The sequence below is a fragment of the Arabidopsis lyrata genome (genome assembly GCF_000004255.2).
Source record: "Arabidopsis lyrata subsp. lyrata unplaced genomic scaffold ARALYscaffold_2, whole genome shotgun sequence".
NCBI lineage: Eukaryota > Viridiplantae > Streptophyta > Magnoliopsida > Brassicales > Brassicaceae > Arabidopsis > Arabidopsis lyrata.
The window spans coordinates 18,240,962-18,267,150 of NW_003302554.1; the positions used below are offsets into that span (position 1 = coordinate 18,240,962).

The 26,189-nt window shown below is 36.3% G+C and overlaps 9 protein-coding genes across 10 annotated transcripts; 2 read left to right on the forward strand and 7 right to left on the reverse strand.

Annotated features, from left to right (window-relative positions):
• The first annotated feature begins 276 nt into the window (after nt 1–276).
• On the forward strand, nt 277–3,111 carry LOC9323806 (cytochrome P450 708A2). Its single transcript, XM_021010103.1, has 8 exons — nt 277–1,162; nt 1,243–1,567; nt 1,825–1,977; nt 2,076–2,324; nt 2,438–2,530; nt 2,632–2,710; nt 2,789–2,895; nt 3,001–3,111. The coding sequence occupies exons 1-8, from the start codon at nt 894–896 to the stop codon at nt 3,109–3,111; spliced, it is 1,386 nt and encodes a 461-aa protein (XP_020865762.1). The 5' UTR covers nt 277–893.
• A 1,797-nt stretch (nt 3,112–4,908) lies between these two features.
• On the forward strand, nt 4,909–8,864 carry LOC9323807 (seco-amyrin synthase). Its single transcript, XM_002887697.2, has 14 exons — nt 4,909–5,287; nt 5,433–5,618; nt 5,722–5,811; nt 5,941–6,144; nt 6,266–6,350; nt 6,487–6,653; nt 6,735–6,926; nt 7,039–7,152; nt 7,231–7,485; nt 7,586–7,684; nt 7,760–7,816; nt 7,887–7,933; nt 8,032–8,518; nt 8,593–8,864. Exons 1-14 carry the CDS (start codon nt 5,084–5,086, stop codon nt 8,704–8,706), a joined length of 2,301 nt encoding a protein of 766 aa, XP_002887743.1. The 5' UTR covers nt 4,909–5,083; the 3' UTR covers nt 8,707–8,864.
• Nucleotides 8,860–10,957, reverse strand: LOC9323808 (solanesyl diphosphate synthase 1). 2 transcript variants are annotated; one of them, XM_002889148.2, is made up of 6 exons: nt 10,541–10,956; nt 10,255–10,379; nt 10,049–10,176; nt 9,848–9,951; nt 9,637–9,764; nt 8,860–9,566 (listed from the first exon to the last, which is right to left on the reverse strand). In XM_002889148.2, the coding sequence occupies exons 1-6, from the start codon at nt 10,725–10,727 to the stop codon at nt 9,018–9,020; spliced, it is 1,221 nt and encodes a 406-aa protein (XP_002889194.1). In that variant the 5' UTR covers nt 10,728–10,956; the 3' UTR covers nt 8,860–9,017. The 2 variants fall into 2 exon arrangements, with proteins under 2 accessions (XP_002889194.1, XP_020890458.1); XM_021034799.1 differs by having other exon boundaries at nt 8,862–9,566; nt 10,537–10,957.
• Nucleotides 10,958–11,639: 682 nt separating this feature from the next.
• On the reverse strand, nt 11,640–12,580 carry LOC9325258 (glucan endo-1,3-beta-glucosidase). The gene is made up of 4 exons (XM_002889149.2): nt 12,475–12,580; nt 12,296–12,324; nt 11,969–12,206; nt 11,640–11,863 (listed from the first exon to the last, which is right to left on the reverse strand). The coding sequence occupies exons 1-4, from the start codon at nt 12,527–12,529 to the stop codon at nt 11,832–11,834; spliced, it is 354 nt and encodes a 117-aa protein (XP_002889195.2). The 5' UTR covers nt 12,530–12,580; the 3' UTR covers nt 11,640–11,831.
• Nucleotides 12,581–13,120: 540 nt separating this feature from the next.
• LOC9325259 (receptor-like serine/threonine-protein kinase At1g78530) lies at nt 13,121–16,797 on the reverse strand. The gene is made up of 6 exons (XM_021034809.1): nt 16,710–16,797; nt 14,540–14,705; nt 14,116–14,463; nt 13,778–14,035; nt 13,558–13,691; nt 13,121–13,458 (listed from the first exon to the last, which is right to left on the reverse strand). Exons 2-6 carry the CDS (start codon nt 14,673–14,675, stop codon nt 13,261–13,263), a joined length of 1,074 nt encoding a protein of 357 aa, XP_020890468.1. The 5' UTR covers nt 14,676–14,705; nt 16,710–16,797; the 3' UTR covers nt 13,121–13,260.
• Nucleotides 16,798–16,838: 41 nt separating this feature from the next.
• On the reverse strand, nt 16,839–17,254 carry LOC110230812. The gene is made up of 2 exons (XM_021034825.1): nt 17,131–17,254; nt 16,839–16,922 (listed from the first exon to the last, which is right to left on the reverse strand). The coding sequence occupies exons 1-2, from the start codon at nt 17,231–17,233 to the stop codon at nt 16,873–16,875; spliced, it is 153 nt and encodes a 50-aa protein (XP_020890484.1). The 5' UTR covers nt 17,234–17,254; the 3' UTR covers nt 16,839–16,872.
• A 427-nt stretch (nt 17,255–17,681) lies between these two features.
• Nucleotides 17,682–21,457, reverse strand: LOC9325260. The gene is made up of 11 exons (XM_021034781.1): nt 20,968–21,457; nt 20,407–20,598; nt 20,116–20,325; nt 19,935–20,009; nt 19,774–19,851; nt 19,514–19,675; nt 19,067–19,369; nt 18,749–18,978; nt 18,143–18,637; nt 17,970–18,047; nt 17,682–17,864 (listed from the first exon to the last, which is right to left on the reverse strand). The coding sequence occupies exons 1-11, from the start codon at nt 21,124–21,126 to the stop codon at nt 17,846–17,848; spliced, it is 2,001 nt and encodes a 666-aa protein (XP_020890440.1). The 5' UTR covers nt 21,127–21,457; the 3' UTR covers nt 17,682–17,845.
• Nucleotides 21,458–21,522: 65 nt separating this feature from the next.
• On the reverse strand, nt 21,523–23,145 carry LOC9325261 (protein SRG1). Its single transcript, XM_021034808.1, has 4 exons — nt 22,752–23,145; nt 22,389–22,636; nt 21,986–22,310; nt 21,523–21,892 (listed from the first exon to the last, which is right to left on the reverse strand). The coding sequence occupies exons 1-4, from the start codon at nt 23,007–23,009 to the stop codon at nt 21,650–21,652; spliced, it is 1,074 nt and encodes a 357-aa protein (XP_020890467.1). The 5' UTR covers nt 23,010–23,145; the 3' UTR covers nt 21,523–21,649.
• Nucleotides 23,146–23,235: 90 nt separating this feature from the next.
• Nucleotides 23,236–25,490, reverse strand: LOC9325262 (probable sodium/metabolite cotransporter BASS1, chloroplastic). Its single transcript, XM_002889153.2, has 7 exons — nt 24,903–25,490; nt 24,522–24,615; nt 24,406–24,439; nt 24,239–24,293; nt 24,077–24,160; nt 23,689–23,976; nt 23,236–23,594 (listed from the first exon to the last, which is right to left on the reverse strand). Exons 1-7 carry the CDS (start codon nt 25,392–25,394, stop codon nt 23,442–23,444), a joined length of 1,200 nt encoding a protein of 399 aa, XP_002889199.1. The 5' UTR covers nt 25,395–25,490; the 3' UTR covers nt 23,236–23,441.
• Between the last annotated feature and the right edge of the window lie 699 nt (nt 25,491–26,189).

A 26,189-nucleotide genomic window follows, 5' to 3' on the forward strand; every position in this document is an offset into this window, starting at 1 on the left:
TCAGTTTCTTAAGCTAATAAAAGTGAGTTATACTTTTCAATCTTGCATTCATAAACCATAATCTAATTCTATAATTCTTTACATTGTTATTCTTTTTCTTCTTCTTTTTTGCTTGTTTGTAGTATCCTTATTTAATAAATAAAATTGTTAAAACAAATTCTTTAATTAGTGTGCGTATAGATAAAACATCCTATAATTTATGACATAGGAAGTATATATATTTGAGTGAAAATCTAAAAAAAAAAAAAAGTTCACATAAAAATGTCTCATCAATGTTCAGGGAGATTAAAGATATTGGGTGCGTGACTGTCAAACAGCTTATGTTCTGCTTTTTGTTTGTCACATGCGGTTGCTTGGGGATGGTGATTTATAACCACACAGGGACTTATAGTACTTTGATATATAATGCAATAATGGGGATGGTGAATTTTTTTGCATTACTGAATCTTGTTTTCTTTTGTACATTTTATCTATCTCTTACACAAGTGGTTGGTTTCCAACTTTTCATCAGTTTAGCTTTTAAAAATTATGCATGTGTGTCAGTGTGTGATGGATTAGAAAAAAGTAAGAGAATTGGTGAATCAGTGTTTAATTTTTTGACTTTAATTTTCTTATGGTTTCCAACTTTTCATCATTTTAATATTCACACTCCCTAGACTGGCCACACCCGGAAAATCTCACAAATCTGACCCGGACAAGTATACTAAAGAACAGAAAAAATATATAGTGAGATATAGCTTCAGGCATGGTGCAAGAGAAAAATCTATTTATTAATGTATTCCTCGAGTTGCTTATTATTCTAGAACTTGCTATATCTACTGCAACAACTAAAACGTGACTGGAAATTTAATTAGTACTTCATCTCTACGACACTACAACATCCACAGATATTAATGTCTTCAATTAACCTTGATAAGAGTTGTCGCTGTGGTCAACACTTGAGAGGCAGCACGATGAGCTCCATATGGAACGTTGCAATGTTGATATTAGCCTTAGTGGTTGTGAGGATCAGCCACTGGCTTTACCGATGGTCAAACCCTAAGTGTAATGGCAAGTTACCACCGGGAGCTATGGGTTTTCCAATCATTGGAGAGACTATTGATTTCTTAAAGCCTTGTGGATTCAACGATATCCCAACCTTTGTAAAGAAGAGGATGATAAGGTTAGATTTCAATTATATGTAGAAGAGCTGTTATATTGTATGTATATGGTAAGCTTTGTGTTTGTATGAATCCCTTCCAGGTATGGACTGTTGTTTCGGACAAACATTTTCGGTTCCAAAACCGTGGTTTCGGCGGATCCAGATGTAATCAACCAGATTTTCCGGCAAGAGAACACGTCTTTTGGGCTAGGCTATCCGGACATACTTGTGAAAGTATTTGGAAAAGATAATTTGTTCTTGAAGGAAGTGTTCATCCACAAGTACCTCCACAAAGTCACTATGCAAATTATTGGCTCCGAGGGTTTGAAGCAAACAATGATAGGAAACATGGACAAAGCTACCCGCGACCATTTTAGATTGAAGGCTAGCCAGGGGAGCTTCAATGTTCGTAAAGAAGTTGAAAACGTAAGTGTACACATCTCCATTTGTTCTCTTTACCAATTTCAGCTCGTACCAATAATTTTTTTTTTTTTTTTTTTTTTTTGAATGAATGTAAAATTTATTCACCAAAAAACCGGTGTTACATCAAGTGCATCCTTTTAGAGGTTTTTTGACATTGAGTTTACAATTTAAAACTTAGTGGAAAGCCAAAATGTGAAAAGGTCTTCATACTTTGCGTTTCCTGTTTTTCGACCAATAATTAAACTCTTCCTTAATTCCAGTTGATTGTGGCGTACATGACACCAAAGCTGATAAGTAACCTTAAACCAGAGACGCAATCAAAGCTTATAGATAATCTCAACGCCTTCAATCTTGATTGGTTTCAGTCCTTCTTTAGTCTCTCTTCTTGGAAAGCTCTCATCAAAGTCCTCAAGGTGACTTAAAACATTTCCTTTTTAGTTTTTTTGGTAATTTCTATATTAGTAATTATAAATAGTACATGTTTTCTCTACTAATTGCTTGGTGTATTCAGTCACGCGGAGAAGCGATTCAGGTGATGAAAGACGTTCTCAGTATGAGAAGAGAGTCACGAGAGAAGCAAGAAGACTTCCTCAACACGTTGCTAGAAGAACTGGACAAAGAAAGTAGCATTTTCGACCAAGGATCCGCTACAAACCTCATCTTCCTTCTGGCATTCGTCGCGAGAGAAGGTACCTCCAGTTGTACTGCTTTGGCCGTGAAATTCATATCCAAAGACCCGAAAGTGCTTGCAGAGCTCAAGGTAATATATAAGAAACAACTAACAAGTATATATGGCTATCGTCTTTAAGAACAAGAGTGTGGATGGATTTGATAGAGTCATATATATATATATATATATATAATGTGGCACAGCGTGAGCATAAGGCAATTGTAGACAACAGAAAAGATAAGAAAGCTGGAGTTAGCTGGGAAGAATACACACACAACATGACTTTCACAAACATGGTAAATACCCCATCTACATGTATACATATTTGTGTGTATCTTTCTGATTTACCCTGGATAATGAGATATTTACGAGTGGAAGATATGACTTTAACCTGTAGGTTATCAATGAGTCGCTTCGCCTGTCAAACACGACCCCTTTATTGTTTCGAAAGGCACTGCACGATGTTGAGATCAAAGGCAAGTACTACTTGGAAAGTTATATATGTAAAAAAAAATATTATCTGAATCACTAGAAGAAGCTTTAATTCTGGGCAGGATATACAATTCCGGCTGGTTGGATTGTGGCAGTTGCACCTTCAGCGGTTCATTATGATCCTATAAACTATGAGAACCCATTTGAGTTTAATCCATGGAGATGGGAGGTGTCTTAATTATACACTTACTCTGATTTTAGCTGCTTTCTTTTTTTCTCTTTCTCCATCATCTTTTGTAAACCTATAGATGGGATTTGGTTGGTTGGTTGGCAGGGGAAAGAAATGACTCGGGGGTCTAAAACGTTCATGGCGTTTGGAAGTGGAGTTAGACTTTGTGTAGGTGCAGAGTTTGCGCGGCTTCAAATGGCAATCTTCCTTCTTTGAGAATTCACGATTATCGTATCCCTAAAATAAAACCCTAGACAAATCTTGATTGTGTTAGTTTCGACTGATCTGCTTGTAAACATCTCCCAGTCTCCTACCAAGTGAACCATGCAGTTTCCAAATCTTAATAATCAGATCATTATATTATTTCCTGCTTCCGTAAAATGTCTGGAGTTCAGCTTTGTTTATATATGTCTTGAATCTGATCACATGGGGCCTGTTCACATCTAAAGCTTATTTTATGAAACACTCTTTGCAGCTGCTTCTGTAATGATAACAAAGGTGTTAATTTAAAATAAATTTTAGACACATTTGTTTTGACCACGCGAGAAGCAAAATCTCTCTGCATCTTCTCGAAATCCAAAAAATAAGGCGAGCAAAACGATAGGGAAACATAGATCTTCAAATTTCATAAATCACAATGAACGAGAATTACATAAAGATTGATTCGTTTTCTTCGATTTTTAGGTTCTTTTTTTTATCTATCTTGGTAGCGATATGCATATATGTGTAAGGGTAGATTAGTCTTTCACTTCGTACATGATTAGGTTTAATCTCTTCTATAAATATATATATGTAACCTTTTGACGAAGATATTGAAGAGGGAGTGAATCTGAAACTCTGTACAAAAAGTTCGTCAAGATACTACTTACGCTTGGCAACGAATCCCTAACGTCTAATATCCCATTCCATAGCCTTTGATCTATGATGCTTGCGATCCATATCTCCTATCATCCTTCGCTTCAAACCCTCTGAGCCAAGAAAATGTTAGTACTTTTTTTTCATGTGCTTGTGGATGTTCCCGTCCTTCGATACCAAGTTATATTTTCGCAATCGATCGTTTCACAAGACCCTCCGGTTAACTTAAAATGAAAGACTTGTTCTCTAGCGGTAAAATCTCAAAGTTCACATCCGAGTCAGTGGAAAATACAGTTTGGGATCCAAAGATGTACGTCCGAAACAACAGTCCGTACCTGAAACATTCACAAAACATAAAAAACATACATGGTTTCATTAGGTAACGGTAAGGAAATAATAGATTAGAGAGATCGAAATCTGACTTTAATTAACATCCTCTTTTTAAAAAAGTGCGAGACCCGGCCCAAAGAATCTATGAGGCTTACAGAAGTCGACAGTCTCTCCGATAATCGGAAAACCCATTGATCTAGGTGGTAACTGGTAACTTGCCATTGCACTTAGGGTTTGACCATCGATCGGTAAAACCAGTGACGGATCCTCACAACCACTAAGGCTATAGACCTATAATCAGCATCGCAACGTTCCTCATGAAATTCATACTGCACTCTCTCTCAAGTACGTTGACCACCCACTACAACTTTTATATTATTTGAAATAAATTATTGTGTTTTTATATGATTTTTTTAAGGAATAAGAATGTCAAATAGCCTAATAAAGAAATAGTGAAAGTTATATATATTAATTAAATTTGTTATGTTAATTTTTAAATATTAAAAGAAAACAAAGAAAAAATGTGTCTAGCTTAATTATCCCTTCCCAGTTTCTTTAAATGATAAAAACAAAATGTGATATTTTTTAAAGATTTTTTTATTATAATGATATAATGAAATCTAATGAAAGTTTGAAAGAAAAAAAAAGACACATGTCAAAAAGAGGAATGTCACATGTTAACTTCTTAGAGCTTGTTTAATTTTTAAAGAAATATTTTATTATATAAGATTAGTTGTTATCTCTTTACAATTTTTTTAAATGATAGAAACAAAAATGTGTCTCCTCAATATTGTTTTAGATATTTTCTAATATATAATGAAATCTAATGGAAGTTTGAGAGGAAAGACACATATCAACATAGGGATGCTAGGTGTCATCTTTCTCAGAGCAAGCTTGCGTTCTGAAACCTTACATAATATGATGGCATTATTTAAATGTGGTCCAGTGTTATATGCATGTAAAGATCATGTTCTTGTTGCCTTACTAAAAGGTTTGATACAAAATGTGGAGGCTGAAGATCGGAGCTAAGGGCGGAGATGAGACTCACTTGTTCACCACCAACAACTACACCGGAAGACAAACTTGGGAGTTTGATGCCGATGCCTGCTCCCCAGAGGAACTCGCTGAGGTCAATGAAGCTCGGCAGAATTTCTTCATAAACCGGTCACGTTTCAAGATCAGTGCTGATCTCCTTTGGCGAATGCAGGTGGAGCTTTTAACATGCATGAGTTTGCCATTGTTAGATGCAGTGTTTTATTTGGTGGAATACTTTTTGATGATATAGTTGGACATATTGTAGGGAAAAATATGAGTTTGTGTTTTTGTTTTTTTTTTTGGATGGATTTTAATAGTTTCTAAGGGAGAAGAAGTTCGAGCAGAAGATTCCGAGAGTGGAAATAGGAGATGCGGAAAAGATAACGTACAAAGACGCAAAGTCGGCACTGAGAAGAGGGATACTATATTTCAAGGCATTGCAAGCTGAGGATGGACATTGGCCTGCTGAAAACTCTGGTTCCTTGTTCTTCGAAGCTCCCTTTGTTAGCTATCCTTCACTCTCTCTACTAATACTAAATTATTCTTTTGTTTTCTATTCATCATCAAATATATATATATGTAAATTGTAATGATAAAATATATTAGGTCATATGCTTGTACATTACTGGACATCTGGAGAAAATCTTCAGTTTGGAACATCGCAAGGAACTATTGCGCTACATGTACAACCATCAGGTAATCGTATCTTATGGAACACATTTGATCATAGAGATAGATTCTTTTTATTGATTAGCCCCTCTCTGATATTTAATATGATAGTTCTCTGACGTTAACTACGATGATAATAATTTTTTATTTTTGTAGAACGAAGATGGTGGGTGGGGACTACACGTGGAAGGCCAAAGTGCTATGTTCTGCACGGTCATCAACTACATTTGCCTACGGATTTTTGGAGTAGAAGCAGATCATGATGATATTAAAGGAAGTGGTTGTGCAAGGGCTCGTAAGTGGATCCTTGATCACGGTGGTGCTACATATACGCCCTTGATCGGAAAAGTTTGGCTATCGGTATTTATGCATAACATCCGCGGAATACTTATTTTATAAATAAAATTTGTCCTTCTATTATTTTCGACGAGGGATTGCTTACAGTTTTATCATCGATTGTGTTTTGCTTTTTCCCACACAGGTCCTTGGAGTGTATGATTGGTCCGGTTGCAAACCCATACCGCCTGAGGTGTGGATGCTCCCTTCTTTTTCGCCCTTCAACGGAGGTTTCACTTCTACATTCTATGATATAAATTGTTATGGTTTTGTTACATTTGCTTGCTAGCGAGTATTTAAGTTATTTATTGTGTAATCAAAATTGATTGGTCCAAGCATGTCTCTAATCAACATATGTGTAAACAGGTACTCTATGGATTTATTTCCGGGAGATTTTCATGGGCGTGTCATACTTGTATGGTAAGAAATTTGTAGCTACACCAACACCTCTCATTTTACAGCTTCGGGAAGAGCTTTATCCTCAACCTTATGACAAAATCCTATGGAGTCAAGCTCGGAATATGTGCGCAAAGGTAAAATAATTGAAGGTACATGACAGTATGAGACCAATGAATTATCACATAATAACTTTTTTTAAAAAATTCATGATGCAGGAAGATCTCTACTATCCACAGTCATTTTTACAAGAAATGTTTTGGAAAGGTGTTCATACATTGTCAGAGACTATCCTGAGTCGATGGCCTTTCAACAAGCTCATAAGGCAAAAAGCTCTTCGAACCACAATGGAGCTCCTACATTATCACGATGAAGCGAGCCGATACTTTACCGGTGGATGTGTGCCAAAGGTAAAAATTTCCTTGATATACCGCAATAGTACAAATGACAAAAAGAGAAGTTTATTTTTGTACCGGAACTTGTATTCTAAAGATTTCTACTGTTGTTTGATTTTTGATATAGCCGTTTCATATGCTTGCTTGTTGGGTAGAAGACCCCGACGGTGATTATTTTAAGAAACATCTTGCTCGAGTCCCCGATTATATATGGATTGGAGAGGATGGTCTGAAAATCCAAGTTAGTACTATTAGAGTTATTTTTTTTTACTCTGTTTTGGAACTCTATAACTCTGTCTCATTATGTTATTTGGTGCAGTCTTTTGGTAGCCAATTGTGGGATACAGCATTCTCACTTCAAGTCATGTTAGCTTATCAAGATGTTGATGCCGATGATAATGATATTGGATCAACGTTAATGAAAGGATACAATTTCTTGAATAAATCTCAGCTTACACAAAATCCTCCTGGTGACCATAGGAAAATGTTTAAAGACATTGTGAAAGGAGGATGGACATTTTCGGACCAAGACCAAGGATGGCCTGTTTCCGATTGTACTGCTGAGAGTTTAGAGGTTCTGACTCCAATGGTTATTAGTTCTTTAATTAAGTAACGTTTTACGATCAATTAACTAACATTTGAGAATTAACCGCGGTTGACACTTGGCCGGACAGTGTTGCCTTGTCTTTGGAAGCATGCCATCGGAGTTGATTGGCGAGAAAATGGATGTGGAGAGGCTCTATGATGCCGTTAACTTACTTCTCTATTTTCAGGTATTATAAGTTTATAACCAAAACTCCCAACGGGCTAGTGATTAATGATATTAATTTGTTACAAAATTTTAACAGAGCAAAAATGGAGGCATAGCAGTGTGGGAGGCAGCTCGTGGAAGAACCTGGCTAGAGGTATTTATTTTAATTTTTCTTACTATTTTGTGTTTTTAGTGTAACTGTAATGCCTCAAAATAAATTGCAGTGGCTTAGTCCGGTGGAGTTTATGGAAGACACAATCGTCGAGCATGAGTATACTATCTATACCACATCTTTTTTTTTGTTTTGCTTTCTTTTGTTACTGGATAAATGAATGATTTAGATTATGGAATATATGGAGCTTTGTTTAGGTATTTAGAATGCACGGGGTCTGCGATAGTGGCATTGGCACGGTTCTTGAAAGAGTATCCGGAGCACAGAAAGGAAGAGGTTGAAAGGTTTATCAAGAGTGCTGTCAAATACATAGAAAGCTTTCAAATGCCCGATGGTTCGTGGTATGGAAACTGGGGTGTCTGTTTCATGTATGGAACCTTTTTCGCGGTAAGAGGTCTAGTGGCTGCAGGCAAGACGTACCAGAACTGTGAGCCGATTCGTAGAGCGGTTCAGTTCCTTCTGGAGACACAAAACGTTCAAGGCGGTTGGGGTGAGAGTTATCTATCTTGCCCCAGGAAGAGATATACACCTCTAGAGGGAAACAGAACCAATGTGGTGAATACGGGACAAGCAATGATGGTTTTGATTATGTGTGGTCAGATGGAGAGAGACCCTTTGCCTGTTCATCGCGCAGCTAAAGTGTTGATCAATTCCCAGATGGATAATGGCGATTTTCCGCAAGAGGTAATTGTTATTTTTCTATTTCCAATTTACACTTCAATCTGATACAAGATAACTCTATATGTCACAAAATGCAGGAAATAATGGGAGTGTTCAAGATGAATGTGATGATCAATTATCCAAACTATAGAAACATTTTCACTCTTTGGGCGCTCGCATACTACATGAAGGCGCTGCGCCTGCTCCTCTAATGAAAACTTCCCATCCCAAGCTTATTCTATGAAACACTCTTTGACGCTGCTTCTGTAATAATGACTTAACAACACTTATCATTTTCTGCTAAGTGTTACTTGTCAGTCAAAACATCTTTACAAAATAAGGTAGAGGTTTATTGGATCAACAAATCTAATCGAAATCATGTGTTATTGCTTTTGAAATACCAAGGATTTTCACCAGGTTACAATCTCTGTATTACAGCCAAATCCTCTTTTGTGTGTGCTTTACTGTACTATAAGTCTATAAGCATGTCTCATCTCAATCTTTCTAACTTCTGTTGGAAAAGCTAATCAATTCTTTCGAGATTATACATCACCATTTCTTCTAGAGCTGACAGGAAAGCACTTCGAGGCAGGCACTGCAGATTCTTTATCGCGTCATCAGCTTTCTCTCTAGCCAATTCTTGTGCTCTCCTGATTCCCCCGCCTTCTCTCACCATTTCAATTGCTTCTTCCAGAGAACCCGCCTCACAAAATTCAGACTCAATGATCTCTCTCAGCCTTGCCTCTTTCTCCAGAGCGAAAATCACGGGTGCGGTTAAGTTACCTTTAGCCAAGTCACTCCCTGCTGGCTTCCCGAGCTGCTCTGTCGACTGAGTGAAATCCAAAATATCATCGACTATCTGAAAAGAGAGACCGAGATTCTTCCCAAACTCATACATTTGCTCTGTCACATCAGTCTCAACTCTGCTGAAAATGGCAGCTCCTTTGGTGCTTGCAGCCACTAAAGAGGCTGTCTTGTAGAAACTCTTGAGTAAGTAGTCGTCGAGCTTAGCGTCGCAGTCAAATAAGCTGGATGCCTGCTTTATCTCTCCGCTTGCAAAGTCCTTGATCACCTGAAATGCGATTAAAATGCGATTTAGAGCACAACCTCATAGAAGAAACAATGCAAGAGTAATTAAGTACCTGACTGATGAGCTTAATAACTTGAAGATTCTCGAGATTTGCTAAGTACCATGACGCTTGAGCAAACATGAAATCTCCAGCTAACACTGCTACTCTTGTGCCGAAAAGCTCGTGAACAGTTTCCTTTCCTGCAATTACACAGAGAGTTTTAACCAAACCAAACATTTTTATCAGAAAACAGATGAATCATCATAACCATTAATAAACTCACCTCTTCGCATATCACTCTCATCCAACACGTCGTCGTGTATCAAGCTTGCGGTGTGTATCATCTCGATGATCTCAGCCAAACGCCGGTGTTCAGTTGTAAGTTCCCTGCATTTAGACATCTGAATATGATCATTTTGTGCTAAAGATTGAATGAAAGGAATACAAAAAAAAAGAAAGATAGAGAAGTCTAAAGACAACTCACTTTAAGCCTGCTAATTCCGCCGTGGCATGTGATACAAGGAATACCAAACCCGGTCTCATTCTTTTACCACCAGCTCCGAAAATTTGCTCAGCGGCAGATATCAGAACCGGATTTTCTGCACCAACAATCTATAAAGAACAACATTGTAAATACCCTAGTGCAAATTCAAACACAGAATACAAAAAAGAGTTTCTTCGAATACTAACAGATAAAAGATTGTCATTCAAAGTCTGCAGATCATCAGCTACTAGCTCAAACAGATTGACCAACGAAATAGGCTGTTTAGACGCTTGCCTCAAATCAAAAGTCACTGTTTGAGCTTGACCAATACCTACACTTCTCATGAGGCATAAGCATAAACTCCAAGAGAATCAATAACTATTTGTAGAAGAAGATTCACGAACACTTAGAGAGAGTCAAACAAAATCAGAATTCTATCACATGAAACAAAAAAAAAGAAAGTTAAAAGACTTTAGTGAGAATCATACATACCATTGAGCAAAGAGATTTCCTTTGATTTCGTCGGTACCGCTTTGCAAAGAATCCCACCGCCATAGCTTCTATTGCTGCTACCAAACTTACAAACAACAGTCTTCGCTAAGGAAGGAAATTGACGACGGCCACAACCACATGCCATCATCATCGTACCTAAATCTATATTCCGACATGACGTCATCATTCTCACAAAACCCAGAATATTTTGGGCAAATAGGTAAAGATTGAAGCTTTAAAAGCAACGAAAAAGCTGACTCCTTTTCTTCCACGGGAAAATTGGGTGTGTGGAAAAATTACAACAAAAATACAAAATCAAGTAGTTGCGGATCGAGTTTTTTCTATCATTACTTTTGTTGGGTGGACGAGACAAGCCCACATGAGATCACTCGGAGGCACCAAAGTGACGACGACTGTCTTCTCTTTTTTGTTCACTACGAGAAGAGGGAAACGATTGATTAGTCTACGCTTATCTAATCTTGAGGCTAAGATCTCACCACGTGTCACTTATCCAATGGTTTAACTTACTAACATTCGAGTATATCGAATACGTTACCTTTTTATATATAAAAAAAATTTCTTTAGACCATTTCCAACAGAGAGAAACCATCAAAGTTTTTCAAATATAGTAATTTAATGTTTTTGTAATAAATGATTTATTTATTTAAATTTTAATTACATAAAAAAAATTTTAACCAATCAAATGATGCCAAGTATTAAACACAGTGTCTCACAGTTTCTCAAATGAGACACAGTATCTCATTCTCTCTCTTACTTTTCTTTATTTTCTATTTTTTAATTCATTAGACACTGTATGAGACACCCTTATTGGAAGTGCTCTAAGAATGCGTTACTTTCTGACACCAAAGAAAAAAGAAAAGAAAACGTTACCTTGTTGTTCTACATATATTTCCAAATTCCAATGTTCGACTATAGTACTAGTATTTTACAAGTCCTTTTTTTCTGCAGTTAATGTGGTGAAGAATTCAATTTTATAAGCTTAATTACGGTAAATTCTATGTTTACGTCAGTACGTAATTCGGTTTAAGTCATTACTGTAAATGAGATCGAATAATTTTGATAATTGTTGGATACTTTCTTTTTTGCTTTTATGTTATTAAACATGATTGTAGCAAAAATAAACGTTCCAGGAATCAAACATTTCATTTAACATATGATTAATCAAAATCTGTGAACTCTGGAAATTTAAATTACAACTCATAAACATGGCAACAACAAGAAAACACATTCCTCCTCTGTTTGCTTGTAAGAAATATGTTTTTTTTCTTGCTCATGTGTATTCATAGTAGCAGTTTCCATAGCCTACACATATAGAAAAATGAAATTAACTTTAATATAAGCTGATACTTTTATATATATATAGAAGTGTTTTTAAATAGCATAATTGAAGAGAAAGAGCAAACTCACTCGGATTAGTTATGACAATGAGTCCAGAGTTTTTGAAATTGCAGTTCCAATAGTTTCTTCCATTGGCTTGGTAATAAAGATTCATGGCGATAGAAGCATGGTTGATGAGGTTACCAGGGGAATAACATGGACATCCACTCGAAAGAACACGACAATCAACATGAGAACATGCGAAGTTTATGTTATCTAGAAGTGTTGCTTGATCCGAAGAAGGTTTGGCCACACACCAAGTCTTAGTCTATAACAACAACTTGGAACAAAATTCACTGAGTAAGAAGAAATCAGATTGCAGTTTTTCAAACATTGATAAGTGGTCTAAGCATATACCTCTGCGTTGACGTTGATGAAGTTTTTGTCTGTGAAAAGGAAAACATGCGGATGGTACTGTTAAGTAGGATTATTATTATATACTGAAATTGGAAACTCTTAAGTTAAAACTTTGAGAGACATTGAATGTAAAATTCAATAAGTAGGATACATGGTTGAGTAGTTGTAATTTTATTTACCTGAGAAAAGGTAGAGGATGATGAGGAAGGAAAGGCAGATCCATGCTTTAGCCATTGTTTGATTTCTGTTTGAGTGAGAGAACTCTTCTACACTCTTTGGTATATATAAATGATGATGAGCAAGTCAATCAGTGATTAGTTTCTCTTTTATAAAATAAAACAATTTAAAAAAGAAACAAAGATTTGTTTTTTACTTCTTTTTTTGATATCTAATGCTAATTAATGTTTTCAGGCTTTTGAGGTGAATAATCCAGCATATTGCTTCTAGGAAAAGTAAGCGTTTTAGCAAAAGTGTCGTTATATAAACGTACTCTTTGCCTCTTTGGTTTGGTTTGGTTGGTTTTAGCTAAGTAAAAAAAAAAAAAAAAAAAACAAGAGTTGCTAATTGAATCAGAAGGTTTAAACTACCACATTAAACCTTCTGAATCAATTTTTTTTTTTTTTACTTAGCTAATTGATTCAGAAGGTTTAATGTAGTAGTGAGAACATTTGGGATCAAATAACAAGACATCAAAACGTGAGCTAAGCTGTAAATTAGGGAAAATTTTAGGATCCAATGCCCACTTTGTACGAGAATCTTAAAAAAGAATACTTGATATAGGGCTTTTTGTGTATAATAATCCTTTCATTCCATACCAAAAAAAAATCAACTATAAATAATCTATTACAGTTATCAAAGAAGCGAATCTCGAAATCTTTTTTCTTCAGCAAAACTTTATTTGGAACTGAATTTGATTATTTCCAGAAACTAATATTCTTATAGAGCAACATTTGACAAGAGAGACATCAAAAAGAAGAACGTGTGGAAAGTTTGATGTATTCGAGCAATTTGACAACCTCGGTCATGGTTGGTCTAATGGCTGGTTCGGGTTCAAGACACATCATCGCTATACCAAACACATCGTTCATCTCTTGAACCGATGATCCTCTTAACCGGTTATCTATCACCACATCTTCCCTTTGGTCTTTCACCACTCCTTTTACCTGAATAATACAATTACAGACCACAACGACGTCGCTTGAAAGTTGAAACCAAACCAGATTAATAACTTAAACAAGGAAAAGAGATAGATAACTTATTACCCAAGTAACAAGCTTTGTTCCTTCTTCAAAAAACTCATCATCTGTTGGTTTTCTTCCGGTTAAAAGCTCCAAAAGAACAACACCGAAACTGTAAACATCTCCTTTCATTGTCGCTTTACCCGTATCAAAATACTCTGTTTATACCAAAACAAACATGAACAAAATCGAAATGCAATCTTAATCTTGGTTATATATGTTTGAATCTATCAGTTGTACCAACCAGGAGCTAAGTATCCGAATGTTCCAGCTACAAAAGTCGAAACATGAGTCTTGTCTGGCTCCATCAAAGTGGCTAAACCGAAATCCGAAACCCTAGCTTCCATGTTGTGATCAAGAAGTATGTTGCTAGATTTGATGTCTCTATGGATAATATGAGGGATGCAATCATAATGAAGATAAGAAATCCCTCTAGCCGCTCCAACCGCTATTCTATATCTTGACGCCCAATCCAAAGCTTTTCTATCTCTAGATTTTCTTCCTGCAAAAAAAAAAAAACTTGTGGTTGAAGAAACCACTCATATACACGTTTTTGTGCTTAATGCTCTGTTTTGTGCCTACCGTGTAGAAAAGAATCCAAGCTTCCATTAGGCATGAGCTCATAGATGAGGAGATTGTAATGTGGAGAAGTGAAGTAGCCGTGGAGAGTTACAATGTTTCTGTGTTTTATATCAGCCATTGCTTCTAACTCTCTATGAAACCCTCTGTCTCTCTCAGAAGTTCCTCTGTTTAGTCTCTTCACAGCAAAAGTAGTTGAATCATCAATGACTAATCTGTACACAGTTCCATATCCTCCAGAACCGAGAATGTCTTTGTTGCTTAGCTTATGTGTCTTCTTCATAAACATGTCGGAGGAAACAGAGTTAAGTAATGGAGATCTAAACATCACCATTTTTCCTCCTCCTTTGACTGCAAAGTTGTAAAACATAAACATTAGAGAAATGATTATCAACACATAGAATCATAGATAAAGCTAGTTGAATACCTGGAAATCCATTTTCATGAACTGTGTGCTTTCTCTTCCATCTCTTGTAGAGAAGAACAGCGATTACGATTTTGCCAATGACAAAAGCTACCACAGAGATTGTTATATAAAACGTTGTTTCCTTTGCATTAGTCATTGTTTCTCTACACAAAAACTTCTCCCTTATCTGATTATCAAGATTTGAAAAAGAAGAGAAGACAAAGAAGTTGGTTACGTGAAAACGGAGATAGACAGGAAAAGAATACCAACAATTGGACAGGCCACATAAGAAAAACAATTATCAAGTATGAAATGAAAAATGAGTTTATACATAAAAATTCATCCGCTTTTTGTTGAAATTATTAAATGAGAAGTAACACTTTATGATAAAAGAACTCGTGAGGTGGGGGTGCTTTACCAGCTATTACATAGTTTTTGTGGTTGACTTTATTCTCAACATGTATAAGAAGACCAGTAATTAATATTGCAAGATTTTACAACTACGAACAATAATTCAAAAAACCCTTACAAAGTGTGATTTTAACATTAATTTGAGAATGATTTAGCTAAGCCCTCTTAGCTAATACTCTCTCCGTTTCGTTTTAGTTGTCCACACAAATTAAGAAAAACATTAAATTTTCTGTTTTACCCTTTTTTAATATATCTTATAAATTTTTTCATTGACCAAAACATTAAAACAATAAGGATAATATTGGAATTTTTACCAAACATTTGCATTGAAAACCTAAAACGACAACTGTTACGAAACAAAATTTAAGTCCTAAAACGACAACTAAAACGAAACGGAGGGAGTACAAATTTACTAGAGATTTAGCGTATATATATTGGAAAATGTAGAAACGTCGTGCACATAGAAGGCGTGAAATATATGATTCATTTATGACACCAAAACTTAAGTACCAGAAGGACGGGATGGTAATTCTGGTTTGTTTTCAACGTATTTATATTTAACTTTAAGTTTTTTGATTTTAGTTAAAACTTAAAATGGTTTATTTTAAACATTATTTGTGAAAAACCTTAATACTTAGCCAAATGTTAAATTTACAATACGTATGTTGCACTTATGACACCAGAACTTACGGACCAAAATGAAGGGATACTAAGTCCAGTTTGTGTTCAACGTATTTCATTTTAGCACTTAGTTTCTTTTTAAACAAAAAAAATTTGTGAACTAAAATGGTTTATTTAAATTTTGTTTATGAAAAACCTTAAACTTAGCCAAGTGTTAAATTTAATATACGTGAAAACATGATGAACTTATGACACCACAAAACTTACGGACCAAAAGGACGGGATGCTTAGTCCGGTCTGTTTTCAACGTATTTAAATTTAACAATTGGCTTTTTTTGGAAGACAAAAATATTTAGTAAAATCAAAAACTTTTAGTTAAAAATAATATAATTTAATTAAAATATTATTTGTGAAAAACCTTAAAACATAGCCTTAGCCAAGTGTTAAATTTAATATACGAGAAAACATGTTGAACTTATGACACGACAAAACTTACGGACCAAAAAAACGGCACTCTAAGTTCGGTTTGTTTTCAACGTATTTAAATTTAACACTTAGTTTAGTTTTTTTTAAAAACAAATACATTAAGTAAAATCAAAATCTTTTAATTAAAAAATAATATAATTTACTTAAAATAATATTTGTGAAAAAACATTAAAACTAGCCAAGTGTTAAATTAAATATACGTGAAAACATGTTGAACTTATGACACGACAAAACTTACGGACCAAAAGGACGGCATGCTAAGTCCGATTTGTTTTCAACGTATTTAAATGAACACTTGTTTTTTTTCTAAAACAAAAAGCATTTTAGGAAAATCAAAAACTTTTAGTTAGAAAATAATACAATTTACTTAAAATATTTTTTGTGAAAAACATTTAGCTAAGTGTTAAATTTAACATACGTGAAAACATGTTGAACTTATGACACGACAAAACTTACGGACCAAAAGGACGGCATGCTAAGTCCGGTTTGTTTTCAATGTATATAAATTTAACACTTAGTTTTTTTTATAAAACAAATATATTTAGTAAAATCAAATTTTTTAGTTAAGAAATTAAAAGTATTAAAACCTTTTTTGTAATTAACCTACCTACCTATAAAATTATAGATTAAATAATATAACAAGAATATAAACAAGATAGGGATTGAAATTGACCTTGCCGATTGGATTGCGTGCATTGTCTCAGTAGAATTTAGGCGAGAAAGTCAAACAAATTTTATAACGGGCTTGTCATTTATTCATGGGCTGTTATTGGGCTTTGTAGTGCCCAAAACGTTTCAGTGACTGCAATTGTGTGGCCATTCCGTCTCTGTCACGTCTACGAGACGTCGAGACTATTGATGAAAAGCTCCGAAGTTGCAACCACATCTACGTACAAAAAAGAAAGAGTTGATTAGGGATCTCGAACAAAAATCAAAAACTTTGAGAAATATATGATTAGGATCAGAGGGAGTTAATTAGACCTAAAATTCAAATAGGATTAGAAAAAAACCACTCTGAAACATAAGGAGTCTCTGTTTTTGGACCGATCAGAAGAATTATATATGGGTAAGAATTGTATAAGGAAGCAAAATACCTTTTAAGAACAGAGTGTTGTAGTCGGCGCAAGTTGGTTTGATCTCTTTACGACAGCCTTTACTTTTGCCTCTGATCGTCATCCGATTTTTGTTTTGTTTCATGAAAAATCAAACAGTAAAAACTAATGAAAGAGTAAGACTAAAATTCACAGACTGATCTGGGTAGAAGAAAGAAAAGAGAGAAACAGAGAAAACAAAAGAACGTTTTTCCGATAAGAGAAAAAGAGGAAAATGCTATGACTTTGCCGTTAGAGAGAGACGGAATTCCCTATATACCCCTAGGAAAAAAGGAAACCTTGGCCGAGAGCGTGGAAATTACCTAAATACCCCCATTGGGAAAAAGGAAAACTGTTTACGAACGTTGAAAAATTCGTCTACGTAATAACGGTCTAGTGGGTGAGCTGGAACTCCAACTGTTGGGCTTTGTAAGTGCCCTTTGGGCTTCGACACTCACTACTTGAGACGGTACCTGTTTTCTCTTCTTCCATCTCTTGTAGAGAAGAAGAGCGATTACGACTTTAACAATGAATGACAAAAGCAACCACATAGGTTGTTATATAAAACGTCGTTTCCTTCAAAAACTCCTTGCAAATTGTGATTTTAACATTAATTTGAGACTGATTTAGTTAAGCCCTCTTAGCTTATACAAATTTACTAACTGTAAGAGAGATTAAGCGTCTGTATATTGGAAAATGTAGAAACGTCACACATCATTCAATGGCTTCTTATGATCCTGCATGCACAAACAAAAATCAAAAGCAAAACAACGTTTCTCAATCTCGAAATTCAGTTTTATCTTTTGGTCTAACACAATAAAGAACCTTTCTCTCTTTCTCACCTTCCTAGCCGAGAGAGCTCCGGTTCAGCCAACAACACATCTTGCAGCGGTTTTGCATCCATGTACCTTTCACTACTTCTGCAGAAAATAGAATGTGATTTGAATCAGAGATTTAATGAAAAAGATGATTTTGTTTAGGGAGGATGATAAAATAGAGAGAAAACTACTCGCACATGTTATCGATCTTGAGTTGCTTATGATGAAGAGCGAAATCATGACCAACATAACTCACAACCAAACTACCAGCATCAGGGTGAGGCCAGATTCTTGAAATAGGGAAACGGAGTATGAAGGTTCCAGGTTCTTGGCCTTGAAGCGAATGTTCAGCCTCTTCCTTAGTGATGAATCCTTCAATCCATTTAGGCGACGAAGAACGCCACATTCCGTTTATCAATCCCCGGGATATGGAGTAAGCAACAGGGAACAACCAACACCACATTTTCTCAAAATTCACCTGAGTTACGTACTCGTAGCATCCTGATATTCTCCTTAGAAGCTCAAAATCCTGGTGGGTGAGTGATCTACTGCTGCATTTTGAAATCCTCATGAAATGTTCTTCAATCTCATAGACCACATTGTCCCAAAGAACATGTTGATTGTTCCGAGATATCAATATCCATGCATTTGTTCCTTCGGCTATTAGCTCTCTTGCCATGTTGATTTGATAGCTGAAATTTCGAAGTTAAAAAAAACTTTATTTCACAATATCAGTATATCACAACAAAGATTCTTTCTTAGTTTCTTCTCTAGTAAATTCATGATCGTTAGGTTCAAATTACCTATGGTGTGAACATCCAGAGTACAGAGAAACCTGATTTGCAAATTCCAAAACTTCATCGTCTGATGAGTTGTTTGTGATTTCCTTTAGAAGTAGAGATTTGTCGATTATGTTTCCAAGGCAGTATCTAAAGATGGTGGAATCTGAGATTGTATATCTCATTTCCGAGTTTTCTGAATCAGTTGAAGAGTTATCTTCTTCGTGCAATCTCATGCCATTTCCATTCTCAAACTTCCCACAGCAAACAATGCAGAAACGGTAAAGGTTGGTATACGATATGCAACCAAAAACATTATAAAAAGAGTGCTTCACTATATACCTGTCTTGAGGTTTGGGGACGAGAGTTGCATTGTTGATATGATTCCTCGCTCCCAGAAACACTTTCTTTGCCCAACCTGATTCGTTTAACTGAGGACGCGTTATGTAGAAGGTCCGGAGACTCGGTACTTGATAGATGGTCAATGTTGGTCAACCTTTTCGGAGTAACAGAAAGTGGCCGGACATCAGGACTGATCGAAATGCAACGGATTGGATTGGAAACAGCTTGAAGAAAAGGATAATCTTTAGCATTTCGTATTCCAAATTTAATCCAGAACAATCTGTTATCACTCTTGGAGGAAAGCTGGAAAATTTTTTTAACAACAATTCTTTAGAATTTCAGAAAAAGCGAAATATTTGTAACCTAAATGGTCAGACTTTCCCACACAAGTGGTTGCAGAAAAGCAATACAAAGATAAAAAAAAATGCAGTGAAGTGTTGTTTTTACCTGAGAGATCTTGAGCTTAAAGGATGAGCGTCCGTTTAATAATTTGATCGGTCTATCACCAGATGAGAATTCAACTCCTTCATCTCTTACCAAAAGAGGAGCCTCAGCTTCACTCATCCTGGCCTCCACAAGTGTATCGGCATACAGTAGTGATGCAACAACCTTTGCATTTAAACCCAACCATGTAATCAGTGATTTTCCAAGCTAATAAGTAGGCAACTTAGTGCCAAAAGTGATGAGAAATAGTAAGATAAATGAACCTCCACATCCTTGTGCACAGGCTGGCCAATGGCATTGGATAAAACAACATCCAAGGAAAAAATCTCCCTGCAAGATGCCTATAGAGCAAGAAAATAAGTGTTGACTGCGAAAATGTAAATCAATGCCAGGAAAATTTCTAATGAGCTTTAAAACGTCTGACCTGCCAAACACCATCATCATCTAATTTGATCCCCGATGAGGATGATTTATTGACAGATAACAATAGAGGTGGGTCCTGGAAAAAATTGAAAAGAAAATTTAAGAATAATGGAAATAAATCAACACAGAACAAGACTGTTTTAAAGGAAAATAAGGGCAAGAGTTAAGCACTAAGCACTGACCTTCATATAATGATGCTCCACATGATCACTAGCAGGTAAGACTTGTGCACATTGGATGAAACCTTGAACGCTATAACCATCCCCGCCAACACTAAATAGCGATATCTTTCGAGGACACTTGGGATTGGTGTTCTTTGTCAGCAAAGAAGTCACGAACTGCTCTCCTTCAATATTTCCATCAATAAAAAGCCTCATGAAATTTCTAGAAACCTGAGAAAAACAGAAGAAGCAGCCATCTCAAAATGGAAACATAGGATCTTGCAATTCCTGAGAAAATAGAGGAAACCGTACCTCACAACCCACATGAACCCATTTTTGAAGAGGAAACTTGGATTTTGTAGAAACGCTAGGAACTTGTGTCCAGGAAGAAGTGTCTACAGGATCAGGAGCTTCCTTGTGAAGGAGAGTCAATGGCAAAAGCATCATCTTCTTGTTTTCATCTAGCACAAGGAAAGGTGCACTAACACTCATGTCTGAGTGAACCTGTTAAAGAAAAACTACTTGATCAATAACATCATCTACATAATATCAGAGATGAGGAACAAAGTGAACAAATCCTTATTTCCAAGTAAATGAATCTCTATATAAACAATGAAACAGAGAATTGGCCTATCAAAACTTCACTCGAAAACCTAAAAACCAACTCAAATTTCACTTCTTTGTCACAGATACCAACAATCGAGGAAGATAGATCACACCAAGGACAAAAAGTTTGTAAATTCAGTACACAGGACTAAAGGAAAATCAAACAAGTTACAGAACTAACAGAGAAACAAACCGAGTCCGATGAATAAAGGAGGAACATTTCAGCTAAACACGGAGAGAAACAATAAGAAGAAGCTTTGATCTCACCTGTCTAATGATGGTAGATGGGAATGTGGTGGAATTAAGAAGATAAACCCAGAAACAAAGAGAGAAACTTTCGTATTCTTCATCATCTACTTCAACATCGACACTAAAATCTTCTAACAGAGAGTATTTCTCCGTCTCAATTGTAGATACACCCGCCATTACTTCACCCCAAAAAAAAAAAACTCGACTTGTATACGAAACCCTTATAAACCCAGAAAACCCTTTTCTTTTTTGTATTGTTACGAATACAGACCCATCGATTAGCTAAAAAGAGAAATGAAAAATCCTCGAAAGTGTTGATCCCTCAACTTTTGCTCTCCGGCGTCGCGTCTTGTGTGCTTTTCGACGGCTGTTAATATAACGGTTGGTTTCGTCCTCCGGTGGTTTACTGGTTGTGTTTGTGGGCAAAGAGGAATGCTATAATCTGCTGCTTCGCGTCCACAGAAAACCCCAACGCTCAGCCAATTAAATGCCCAGACCTCCTTTTCTTCTTACTTTTTTCTGCATATGCTTAAAGCTTAATCTTGCACAAAAAAAAAAAAAAATGCTTAAAGATTAATTAGAGCGTATGTATTAATGTCTTTAATGACAAAATATGATTTCTCTTAATTACAAATTTACGAGGTCTACCACATAAAGTAATATAGTTTTAAGGGTAACATGTTTAATGAGGGTCTTGCCCTTAAATACGCATAAGATCAAGGTGGGATTTTCCATTGAGTTTCTGAGCAAAGAAGGCATCAAAGTACTCTTGTGTACTCATACTTTTGAACAAACTTTGCTTCTGCCTATCTACAAGGCTTTTCGCCGGACCAACTACTGTCTCCTTTCCCGGACTATGAAATACCGCGACAGATAACCTCTCTTTTTCTGAATTCACCACCGCTCTATGCTCGATGCTTCGATACCTCCCGTTTGTTATGATCTTTACAATAGCAAAACACTCAAATCAGAAAAATGCAGCACCAAAACATCATATTCATACCAATGGGAAGAAGTTTCTAGTAATCTCTCTTACCTCTAAGATTTCCCCAACATTAACAACTAAAGCATCTCGAAGAGGTTTTAGGACAACCCACTTGCCGTCTTTCTTGATCTGAAGTCCTTCCACTTGATTCACCTGTAATAGTATTGTGAGACCTGCAGCGTCTGAATGTGGAGTCAAACCGATAACTTGATCTGGCTGTGGACATGGCGGATAGTAATTAATCTTGATAGATTGCCAAACATCATCGAACAAATCTTCCATTTCTTCGCGTTTAATCTCAAGAACACTCGCCATTTTCGCAAAAAGAATCTTAGCTATGCTCTTCACTTGAGAGGAGTAAGTCTCTAAAGTTTCTCTGAATACAAAAACATATTTTTCAGTTTACGCTTGTGAGAGACAAATTCGCAATTACACACAACAACAACACTCCTACCTGAAAGAAGGAGGTAATTTGGAGAACAAGTGAGATTTGCGTGATCGAATTGGTTCAGTGGTGAGGATGAACATGTCTCCCCAATCGAGTTTCTGATCCTCCGAGACAATGTTCACTTGTCCGAATCCTTCAAATTCACCATTTCTCTGCCACAGCTTCTGCTTCTCTTCCATAGAGAGATTGAAGAATTCTTGAACCTCTGTCTCTAGTTTGTCCAAGAAAGACGAGTCTATACCATGGTTTACCAGCTATAACCAGATTGAAAGAAAAAGAAAAAAAAAAAAACAGCAAGAGAGCATTTTTAAAAACATAAGTCACATTTTAAGAGAAAAACAAAGATTTAAGGTGTGTAAAGAGACTAACTTGAAAAAATCCCCAATCTTGGCAAGCGAAATCGAGCTTCTTGAGCTCGGAATCCATGGCGGAAACAGAACACAACCGTTTCATGTCGATGACTGGAATTTCAGAACTAAGACTAGAATCATTTAAGATCTCAGTTTTTCCTTGATCAGGTCGAACATATCTCGGAGGAACAGTTGTGAAGTTCTTCTCTTTCACTATCTCTAGAACAGAAGGTACTATGAGAGAACTCCACTGTCTTTCTTCTCCTTCGGCCTCCATGGACTTTGTAGCACCAAAACAGAACAAATCTCGTAAGCTTTGATCCACCCAACAACCAATTTTCCGCAAAAAAAAAAAAAAAAAGCTAACCGAACAAAAATCGAATCAGAGAGAAAGGTAAAAAAAGAGAAGACAAAAGAACAAATCTCGTAAGCTCTGCGACCAAGACTAGCTGTTCCTAGTTCGAAACCCCAAAACTACCCTCCACGAATTTACATATATAGCCTTTCCAACCTCATCAAAATATGATTTCATGTTTCGAATTAATAAACAAGAGAAATCTCAGACTTAGAAAACAGATAATTTCATCCAAAGCTTTACAAGACATAACCCTTTTGGTTCATTTGTTCAACAAACTTAACTAAATGGTCCTGAAAAATGTCCAGTTTGAGTAACAGTGAGAGACTTCATGAAAGTTCCTTTGCTTTCTTTTCAGTCTTCAATCTGTTTGGGGGCACTACGTCTCCATATTCCAGCCAAGGCACTACCGAGGATTGAGTGACAGACGCTAGAAACAGCGCAAGGTACTGCAGTGAGCGGATTCCCAAAATGCTGTGTCGCAAGAACAACTCCAAGTACCGAGTTCTTCACCAAAACAAAATTAAAAAACAAATCCTCAGTTCACATTGAGTTTTAAACTGCTCTGTTTACTGTTTCAATTGAGGAGCTGTTTAGTTACCTGCATGCCAACTTCGATAGAGATAGTTCTCGATGATGCCACATCAATTCCGAGTAATCTTGAAAACAGATACCCAAAGAGAAATCCAGAGATGTGAAGAAGACATGAAGCCAGGACTACTTGTTTCCCAGACCTGAGTATTGCAGATGCGTTCTGACCTATAGCATACCCACACAGAATTGCAACGGTTCCAACCGCAACTGGAGGCATCACAGGAGAAACAAATTTCACCAGCTTTTGAAAGTATTGGTTCAGAAATGCACCAGCCAACACTGGGAGAAGAACCACCTGTGACCACAAATAAACATGAGCCAAGAAGGGTTTTAACTCGATGGACAAAAACTCCCTCGTTTTTATCCGAACAAGAAACTGATTGAACCAACCAAACCTGTAGAGTTGACATTAGTAATCCAAGAGCATCAACTGTGATATATTGCTTGGCAAGCTTCGCCGTAAGAAGCGGTGTCATAATCTAGAAAACGGAATGGATTAATTGGGGTGTCTCAATCTACAAGAAGATTGGAACAAACGATGACAGTAAGTCACTAACCACAGCTGAAACAGTGCTAGCTGCTGTCATCAACACTGATAGCGCAACATTTCCACTGTACAATGAAAAAAAAGAAAAAAAAAACTCAGATCATCCCGTTCCGTTGTAGTATAAGATATATATATATATGGAACTCAGAAACTTTTCTTTTTGTTTGGATTACAAACCGTGCAATGTAGGTGACAATATTACTTGCCGTACCTTCAGATAACAAATGAAAAATTATCAGAGCACCACATGAATGTTACATAAAATTCAAGCAAGCAAGGAAATGTATATTTACCTCCTGGACAGCAACCAACCAAAATGAGACCGGCTGCGTAATGTGGTGGCAAATTTAAGAGTTTACTCACAAAAAATGCTGATAGTGGCATCACCTGCAACACGATTCATCAGCAAGCTATGAGCTTATCCATGCTCTAATACTACACTTTCAAAACAAAGACTTTTTTTTTTTTGTTGATAAAAGGTGAAAATTCAAAACAAAGACTTGGTAAGATCATAAAACAAAAATCATTAGCACATTACCAAACCCAACAAAACTATTCAAAGATATCTACACTGTTTCCTTCAAGATCTCATCTGTCCCGAATTCTCTTCTAGTTTGTGCATAATTCAAAACAATCGAATACTGAAGATAGAGCATTGAGAGAGGCAAACCAACCGAGTATTGCAACACAAAGCCAGCGAAGAGCTCCTTGGGCATCGAGAAAGCGCCACGAAGATCGTCAAAGGTCAAAGTCATTCCCATTCCAAGCATAGTGATCGTAAGACCTGCAATGGTCCAATTTGGAGTGACCCAATTGAAAGTACTTGGTCTCATCAGTCCCAACAAGCATCCCAGAGAAACCCATATCGGAAACGCCGTCGAAACCGCCTCTCCCACAAACTCAACCCATTCGCCAAAGCTCTTCTTTTTCTCAGTAGGCAAATCGTTCGAAGAAATGCCGGAACGAGGAACGAAGTCAAACCTACGCCTACACGAAATAGGAACAGTAGATTGGGTTTTGAGAGAAATTTCGCGACTCGAGGAAGAGTAAGAAAGTCTAGAAAAAGAGATAGTTCGAAGGTGGAGTGGAGTGAGTTTAGATTTGTGGAGCGAATTCGATTTCAAAGGCGTTGCTCCGTTCACGAGAGAGAGGGAAATCGCCGCCATAATTTTCTCACCGGCGATTCTCTCTCTGACTGATCGAACCGATGAAGAAGAAACCAAAACATGTACTCACGTGTTCTCACGTGCCTTTTTCAATTAAACACGTTGTTTGCTAAAATGATCCCTGAATTAAACTTGTTTCTCTACTCTACCCCTCGTGAAACTATTTTTCACACAAAACGCCCTTTCGCATAATAACTCCAGAAAGGCGTCATTAATGTTAATGATCAAAGAGATTAAGAATTTTACAAGTCAAATCAATTTAAAATATTTTAGTAATTCATGCACTCACCACGACTCACAAGTGACAATAATGGTAAATGTGTCGGTGATCTGATTAAGCAAGCATATGGGCAAGTGCAATAAATGATTACATATCCCATATTAAAAGAATCATATCAAAATATAGTAAAAACATCATTACAAATTCGTTTGCTATAGAAATTACGAAAATGTCCCTACATCGTATATGAAAAGTTTGAGAACTTGAGAGCCACACATGGTACCTACCACATATCACAATCGCAAACGTAAACGCACTGTAGCCAACTGTCCTTTGTTTTACTTAACTAATTTCTTTTTTGGTGTAAACTTTATTTTTGGTGTAACTTACCTAATTTCTTATTTAAACATCATTTTTTATTTAAAATCTTGAATAAACATTGTTTACATTTCTTTTTTTTATACAGTCGTTACTTTATATTTCATATCGAAACTTAGGCTTTTTGTTTTAAAATCAGATTTTCTAAATCAAAATCTAGACTAAAACAGGTCAGTATACTGTAATTAGCTAACATG